Source organism: Gavialis gangeticus, unplaced genomic scaffold, assembly GCF_001723915.1.
Source record: "Gavialis gangeticus isolate Ggan-Ray unplaced genomic scaffold, GavGan_comp1, whole genome shotgun sequence".
In the NCBI taxonomy this organism is placed as follows: Eukaryota; Metazoa; Chordata; order Crocodylia; family Gavialidae; genus Gavialis; species Gavialis gangeticus.
This window is the reverse complement of record NW_017729022.1, coordinates 147,404,520-147,413,302: the sequence shown is the minus strand read 5'-3', so window position 1 is coordinate 147,413,302 and position 8,783 is coordinate 147,404,520. Positions and strand designations below refer to the sequence as shown.

The window sequence follows — 8,783 nt, the reverse complement described above, 5'->3', positions numbered from 1 at the left end:
CAGCAACACAAATATATGCTACTGCTATTTGTCTCACAGGCAACCTGCACCCTAGCATGTGTGCATTCATTAGGATATGCCCCTAGAGCGATCTGGATTACAGCAGTGCGATGGGAATCTACCTAGGCATCCTGAATCTAGGGCCATGTGTAAATGAAATGAGAGGCTTGCACACATGACATTTTAAAGTGGGCTAAATGCTTTTGCACCACTTTAATGGTGTCGATGTTTGCACACCTCGGTGGCATATTGCACATTAATTCCAGCCACTGTAGAAACTTCGGCGGCGTAATGCACCTTAAATGACTTGATTCTACAGCCACAGTGAAGCACTGGGCTCCAGCAGCCCAGGAAAGCAGCTCTGCCCAAGAAAAGTGGCGACTTGCCTGAACTGCATGGGGACCTGGTGCTTCCCTTTGTGGCTGCGGTGCCACCCAGAACCACCTGAGCTGGGTGCCTGTGGGTGGGTGCCACTGTGGGGGGGCACAGATGCATCAGAGGGAAGCACCAGCCCAGCCCCACCCCCTGCAGCCCAGGGACCGCTCCACCCTGCTGGCAGCTCACCCTCCCCTCCACACCAGAGAGGCAAGTAAGTCAGCAGGGTACGTGCATGACATGGAGATATTATCAGCCCTAAATTGAAGCGGTGTTTTATAAAACCTACCACTTTAATTTAGCACCCCCATTTTGTCTACTCATGCCCTAGGCGCCTATATAGTTTTGCAGCTGCTGAAATGGGCTCCATCGTGGGCCTAAATTCCACCCAACCCAGTTAGAGGCTTTCAATGTGTCCTTTTGAAATTAGCACACAGGTGCAGGGCTGGGATGTTCCAGGTGCTAAGGTCCACATTTTACAGCACAGAGGTCACAACTTTGCGGCTATAGCAAATACACTCATAGCGTGGCCTGTCATATTCCAATGAAACTGCAAATTCTACTAAATATCTCATCACAAGGACATGAAAAAGAAGTATGCAGATGCTTTTCCAAAATGTTACAGTAGAACTTTAAATACACTACTAACCATATTCACATTTTGATTAGCAATAGGACTTCCTTTTCTAGTATGATGGCTACCTTTGGTGGTATGACAGATGTAGATAATATAATTCAATATTAAAAAAAGAACAGACAATGAACACTAAGATATAATGTTTTAATTCCACAAGATCAATGCGTCAGGAGAAGTCATAGCAGATCAGTAAATGAAGCTATGAAATAATTCATATTGTTGAAGAATTTAGTGTTGAATACCATCATGAAAGAAAGTTACTGAATAATACTGGTGAATGTGTGATTCCTCGGAAAATGGGACTGATTTCATATTATAGTCAGCAGAGTGGGGACTTGGGTTCCAGCTTCTACCTTACCCCCAAAAGTATTTCAGGCTTCAGGGCTCCCTCTTTTTTTTCTCACCACATGCAAGGTCATGGGTGACTAACATTTGATCTCACAGGATTCTTATTGCTAGCTCTGTCCCTACACATACCTTTTAGCTTGCATCTCACACACCCAGTGTTTTAGTTAATAGAACAACTTTGTGTCGCAGGTAAATCATTGCTATCACAATTTACACATGCAGAAACAGAAGCAGTATGTAAACCCAAAGCGCCAGAGGGAATCTCAGTCAGTGTTAGGTGATCTTGAAGTTGAAAGGGATTCAGATGGTGAAATCCAAGACCTGATGAAGTCAATGGTAAAATGATGGGTAACTTAAATCGGCTCAGGACATCTTAAAACTTAAGAATGCACATAACACAGGGGTCAGCAGCCTTTTGAAGGCATGGGCTGGAGCTTACAACCTGGCTGTGCGCCAGAAGTCTCCACCTCTTACACGCTGAAGGGCTGGCTGCCAGATTCCCATCCCCTCTGCAGCAACGATAAACTCAAATGCTGTGGAGCTGCAGACTCTGCAACAGCAGGGAACACTACAGGGTGGAGAGATGGTACAGTGCAGCACCATTAGATTGATTCCCTATCCTGGATTGGACTGTGTGGGCCAGATCCGACCTCTTTGCAGGCTTGATCCAGCTTGCCGGCCATAGGTTGCTGACCTCTGCACATATCAGGTTGTCATTCCCCAGACAAAGCTGGATTGGCTCTTAAAGTGTACTTCCTAAGGATGTGTCCAGATTACTTATAAAAGCCCAACATTAAGTGTGGAAATGTCACTGCACCCCAAAATATATGGCTATGTGGAGAGACATGGAAGGAACCAGATGGCAGAAAGAGAATTCAGGTTGTTATGGAAGAGAGAGTGCAGAGACCATAATATTCTGAATAGCTTTACATTGTGGTATATGTTGTGTACTGTTCATATACAACCTCATTCCTGAAAAAAAAATGGAACTAGGGTTTTCAAACTGGGCTCTGACCTAATTGAATTTAGAAGGAGGGAAAATGGAAAAATATGAGCTTGCAAATAAAACAAGTAATTGAGAAGGAAAAAAAATCAAAAATGGAAAAAGAAAAAAACAGGTCTCCTCCCCTCCAGTATAAGTCATTTTCCAAATATTTTTGCAAATCTCTTGTTCCTTCATCTTCTCAAAATACAGCTGATTCTTCTTCCTTAAAAAAAATTCATTTCCTTACAGTTTTCTATTTATTTTATTTTATTTTTGTTTTTTGTTTTTCTTCCCTAGTCCTTTTGGCCTTCTGAACTGCATAACCTCCCTCTGTTCTTGCCTAGTCCTTTTATTTTGGATAGTGGAGGTCTCTATTTCTTGAGTTTCTGTTCCTGCACATACTTCTCTTTTCTCTGCTGTTTCCATTGCCTGGCCCTGTTTGTCCTTTACTTTCTCTTTCATCTCATTTCCTTTCTTCTGTCTGAAGCAATGTCCTCCTGTTCCATGCTATGATCTTCTATCACAACTATATTTTTGTTTACTTCCTTAGTGATTTTTCTCCATCATACCTACATTCTTTCTTGTATAACATCTAGCTCCTTCAGGTTCCTGAGCAAAACTTTGAAATAGGCCAATATGAGTGGCCTGAAAATCTACTCCCCATTTTTTATTGAGTCTAATGCATAGTGGTACTGGAGTTAGGGCCCAATTCTTCCCTCACAGGGTTTTTACAGTTCACATCAAGCTAAATGTTTGAATCAGCTGCCCTGACAATAGGTGCTTATTTTTACAAGGTGGCTTACAGTTATACAAAGCTGTGAGTCTGCACATTTTCAAAAGGAGGAAAATATTGTACAGTTTAAAAAGAGTTGAAGACAGGAAGAGCAAGACAATCTGTTCACCTTTGTGCATAATAAGTATTTGTCTCTAGCCAGCTGAGCATGCTGAATCAGCAGCTTCAGAACTGCTGGCTTTTTATGGACTGAAGTTTGCAGAGACAGTTTTTAATGCTGGGGAATTCAAGACTTACACAAGCACTGCAGTGTTTTCAAACACTAAAGTGAACAGCTTTATGTGACAATAAGGAGGTAAGGATTTCTGTTCCTTTAAGCTCCTAAGACTAAATGGTTCAATGTAACAGGGAGCCAGAGAGTCCTGTTACTTTATGGGAGGCTGACTGTAGAGCAGCAGACTGCACTGGGGCAGGCATCCAAGCAACCCAGGAGCAGGTCTCCAAGTAGAGCAGAAGGACTAACTGCAGGCAGCTGAGGTCAGCGCAGTGGAGGGACGCAGGCCAGCCATCAAGCCTAAATGTGTGTGGCTGCAGGACCACCTGACAGGAGAGGGTGGGACTTTAGGGGCACATATGGCTAGTACCTGAGAACAGGCAGGCAGTCTATCCCTGAAGGCTGCAGCGAGAAGAGATCCTGAACAGGAGGGCTGCAGGAAAGTGACTGGCTGAGACTTAAGCTACCCTGTAAGGTGCTCAAGGCTTGCAGGGGAATATGACCCAGGGTAGGGAGAAGTTTTGTGGTACAGCCAGTGAGCTGAGATTTATGTCTGGGCCCACTGTGGGGGTAGTTTTCATTGCAGCCAGTGAGATTACTTCTTGTTACAGTTTACACTGGTAAAGCAGAAGTGACTACAAAGGGAAGAGGAGGTCACAAGGGTACCCAAGGGACATGAGGGTGTCTGTCTTGAGCCCTGCCAGGGGCTGGGGCTCATGACGGGCTGGCAGTAGCTGAGAGGGCCCAAGCCTGGGCTGTAGGGGCTGTAGCAATGGCCTGAAGTCAGGGAGGGCTAGGGGCTAGAGCCTGAGAGGGTGAAACCAGAGCCAAGGACCCAGAGCCCAGAGGGGTGAGACAAAGATGGCTTGAAGCCCGGAGGGCTCAGGCCACAGCCCCAGTGGAGCGAAAACCAGAACCAGGGGCCTGAAGCTCAAGAGAGTGACAAGCCCGAGAGGGTGAAACCAGAGCACATGAAGGCAAATCTAGAGCTGGAGAACTGGGGCAGTGGGCCTATGGAAAGTGCCCAACTAGGGAAAGGGGTGGGGGCCAGGAAGGCCAAGGCCCCAGCAGGAGTGCAGAGGTATGAGATGGCCTGGCATTAGCCTGAGGACAAAATGCCCCACTTAAGTGATGACCAGCAATATTTGTGAGGCATAGGTGTGGCTGGAGGGGATGCCAGAGACTATGAAATTAGCCCTTGAGGCAACAAGTGCATCAGAGTACAGACGGCCCCACCTACTGCATGAGGGCAGGAAGGGGATCAGCGGGATTTGGGAGGAACTCACTGACTGGCAGTGGACAAGGGCTCACTTTGGGACCCAGGGGCAGATGAACCAGCATCTACATCAAAGCATGACAGCCAAAGGAAGAGGGAGGGGACTTGGGAGTTGGAGCAAGGCAGGACTTGCGGGGTCACAAGAGGGCATTGTGGCTGCCCCTGGGGCTCAGTCATGCTACATTAATATTTTACAAGATTCCACTGAAAGCTACAACTTGTGCCTGAGAAGTATGTGGAAACTCATGCAGAAGTTGCTCCTGGAGGCATTTTATCTCGGTAGGCACAGTGCCACCCAGAAGCCAGGTGAAGCCCTACAGCTGTTCACTTTTAACCAGGATGTATTGTATGTGATCTTTCCTCTGTGGAATGGTATGGGAGGGGAGTTGCACCAACCTTAGTTATGAAAATAACAGCATCAAAGTTGTTATGAAGTTAAGATCTATTCTCTCCCCTGCTTCCCTGTTATTCAGTAGACCAGTCACCCAAAAAATAAATGAGGTGGGTTTGCCAAGAAAAGATCATGTCATATCAATGTTGGCTGTTTTTCATTTTCTTAGCAATCTTTAATTACCTAGAATACATTATTAAATAATCAATTTGAAGAATTTGGGGGGAAGGGGGACAAAGTTAGTTAGACTGGACTATAAAATTTCACAAATTCTCCGTTTTATTTTTCTTTACAAATAGGCATTATGTTTGCCCCTCTCCAGGCTTCTGGGACTTCCCCTGCCCTCCAAAGGTTCTTGTAGAAAATCACTAAACAATTTAGAGAATATTTTGTCTAGCTTATAGGGCCACCGGCTGCAACTGTGTTCCTCCCTCACCCCTGATTCCTATGGTGGAGGTGGTCAACATTTCCTTAGATGAGGGGAAATCAAAACTGTTTAGAGCAAGTCTAGGTAGCAGTTAGGGAGCCAATGTTTAATGCTCTAGAGCTTGCAGTCCCCACCCGGTCTTAGCAAGAAAACTAAGTCAGTATTATCATGGCATTGGCTCCTGACAGGAGCCAGAATCCTTGATCTTCTCAGGGTATGGTATGAAGTTACCACTCCTGCCCACAGACAATGGAAACACTGAGGCCACCTTTCTTCAGGCTGAAAAAGCATTGTCTTTTGATCTGCTTGGTGCTATTAATGCAGCATACAAAAAACTAGAACTCCTGGTTCCAAAGTGATACCTTTTATAGACCAACTGGAAAATCGCAAGAAAATTGTCCTTTTCTGCAAGCTTTGGGGATCAAAGTCCCTTCATCAGGCTCTGGGAAGTGTAGCTGATACAAGATGGTAAAAAGTCCTGATAGGTAGGAAATAAACTTCATTTTTGCACAGAGGGAGCTGGAGATGGAAGGCTGTCCCTCTGAGTCCATGAGAGTGGACCCAGATTTTAAACTGCATTGCAGAACAACAAGGATGTTTTTTTACCTCCCTGCCTCCCATCTGGCATCTTCAGGAAAGGAATTCTGCCTGATCGACACATCAAAGAGCTACTCAGCACAGCTCACACACTCTCATGGACCCAGTGGGACAGCCTTCCATCTCCAGCTCTCTCTGTGCATAAATGAAGTTTATTTCCTACCTATGGAGACTTTTTACCATCTTGTACCAGCTACACTTTTCCCAGAGCCTGACGAAGGGACTTTGAACCTGAAAGCTTGCAGAAAAGGACAATTTTCTTGTGATTTTCCAGTTGGTCTAATAAAAAGTATAATTTTGGAACCAAGAGTCCTAGTGTTTTGTATGTCTTTTTGTCTCAGCCCAACACAGCTACCAAGTACACCCATTAAAGAAGCACACACTTGAAAACAATCTATCTTATTCTGGCAGCCTTCTTGTGTTTACGGTGCTAACTGGAGTAAAATGTTACAAAGTCTTATTTTAGTTAGATAAATCAGCACACAGCAAGCAAGCAGGTTGCACAAATGCATTTTCTCAGCCTGAGCAGAATGTATAAGGCTTGGCCATTTCTTTATGAGCTAGACTGGGAGTAGAAGTTCTACTTCTGTTCTCATACATACGGAGGTATATGCAAAGTGACTCTATTGAAGTCAATGGATGATATCTTGATTTTGCTAAGAATAATGAGAGTTGTATTATTGACTTCAACAGAGCCAGGATTTCAACTGAAAGAACAGGGCCCAGAGTTTCTAATTTTCATGTTCATGCAATCAAATAAAACATTATTTCAAGAAGAAAATATTTCCCTACTGTTTTAATCTCATACATGCTTTCTCTAAATAGCCTGTTACAGTGATTTATAGAGGCTGATCAATTAAAGAGTCAAACAGATTTTGAAATAGTTATGAGGTATCCCATGCTAACCAAGCCCCATTTACTACCAAGTACTTTTCTGTGAATTAGAACTCCATTTCTTTATTAAAATAATTATATACTGACTGCATAAACCCTGGAAGGCAGATCTTAACTGTGTGATCCAAAGAAACAATCAATCAAAGCAAATTAAACAAAACTAGCAGTATACACCTGCAGCATGACATACCAGGATTTATAGGACCTAATCATAGATGATATACTCTAGTTTTTTGCATTTAAAACTCTTCAGTGGTTAGTTTTGGCATTTTGCTCAAGTTTCATTACAATTGATTGGCTTTATTTCTACTACTGCCTCTCTCCTTTAAAAACAAACTTGATGTGCTTGAAAACTGAAGGGTAATTTTAGTGCAATGTAGATGCAATATGCTTTATAAGATCCAGCTAGTAAAATATCAGAGGCATTCTTTCTTGGCTGGTCTGTCCAAACTCGTTGCTCTAATTTCTCAGCAAATGGATTTATCCAGACAGCTCCATTCACAATGGCTTAAGTGCTTATGATGTTAAGTAAAAGGAAGTGACTTTAAAATCATTAGGATTGTTAAATATTGGCATTTGTATGAACTAATAAGCTTTGTATCATCAAATTGGAAAACATCTGCTGTACAGTGGTATCTATGTCACTAGGAAACAAATGGAAACTTTATGGAATATAAAGCTATTAACTGAAAAACCAAACACTGTATCTTCACTTTTTTTATTCTCATCAACTGCTGTCACACTGTTTCACTGAATTATGAGAATCATTTATTTTTTGACTCCCAGTGGGAAATTTTTATGCTGCATGGCTACATATGAAAACAAGTTATATTCTGGCAAATAAACACTTGCCTTTGGAAAGTTCCTGCTGTACAAACAAAATGTTTTCAAAGCTGCTTACTACAGACGAAGCATACTACACGTCCCACTCATTTTCAATGACTGTAAAGCAGGTTATAAAGCAAACTTAGCCTTTTATGTTATGAATTCCTTTAGAGATACAGGCTCTCAAGGAAACTTATTTAAAACTCTGCATCATCTTTGCGGTATGCGCTTTACCTTTTCTTAACAAGGATCTCAAAACAAAAAGGATTAGAGTAATAGAGAATCTCATTACAGACAGCCTTTTTTGACGTGATACATGATAATTTAAGGGATGTGAGACAGAGTGCCTTACAGCTGATATACATCACTTATGCATACCCCAGGTCTTCTACAAAACTGATCAAGATCATATGTTGACTTGCCAGGCAGTAGCTTGTTTTTCAAAGACAACAGCAAAGCTGCTGTGTGAAAATTGCAACATTTTCCCTTCCCTACTTACAGTTCAGTAGAGTTCCTGGGAATGTCCCTAGGGACATGGATCACCTTGCTCTCCTGACAAATGAATATCCTGTCCAAGCAATGGCACAGGTGATGCTGACATCCAGCACAGCCACCAAGGAAAGCCAGCCAACAAACAAAAATAAAAGACATGTTGATCTTTACATCTGTGCTCTCTTCTCCCTCCTTAAAATCAAGGGCTCCACAGACTTCAACAGTATGACTTGGAATGAGTCCCTCAACTGAGTTTCCGCCTTAAAAGCTGAAGTGAGTCATGTGATTCTGAGGGGGATGACTCTTTTCAAGTTTTAGTTTATGGCCTATGCTTCACAAGAGTCTTAGGGAAGGTGCAAGAAGGAGCTGTATATTAGCAACAAGGACTTCTTATGACAAATGTTATCTTGAGAGTGGTTTTGTGGAAACTGAGGAACCTTAATCAACTGGTCAGCATGCGTGGAGTGTGTTGTATATATGCACTGAAAAATATTCTCTCTCTTCTCCTGTTTTACATGTGTAATTTGAA

General features: G+C 42.9%; 1 protein-coding gene across 1 annotated transcript in view; it reads right to left on the bottom strand.

Moving 5' to 3' along the window:
- The window catches only part of FSHR (follicle stimulating hormone receptor), a 211,743-nt gene extending 203,235 nt beyond the window's left edge, over positions 1-8,508 (bottom strand). Inside the window, exon 1 of the mRNA XM_019516298.1 lies at positions 8,262-8,508. Within this exon, the coding sequence (XP_019371843.1) occupies positions 8,262-8,413 (152 nt within the window). The 5' untranslated portion in view covers positions 8,414-8,508. The remainder of the gene's footprint in view (positions 1-8,261) is intronic.
- Positions 8,509-8,783: the final 275 nt, after the last annotated feature.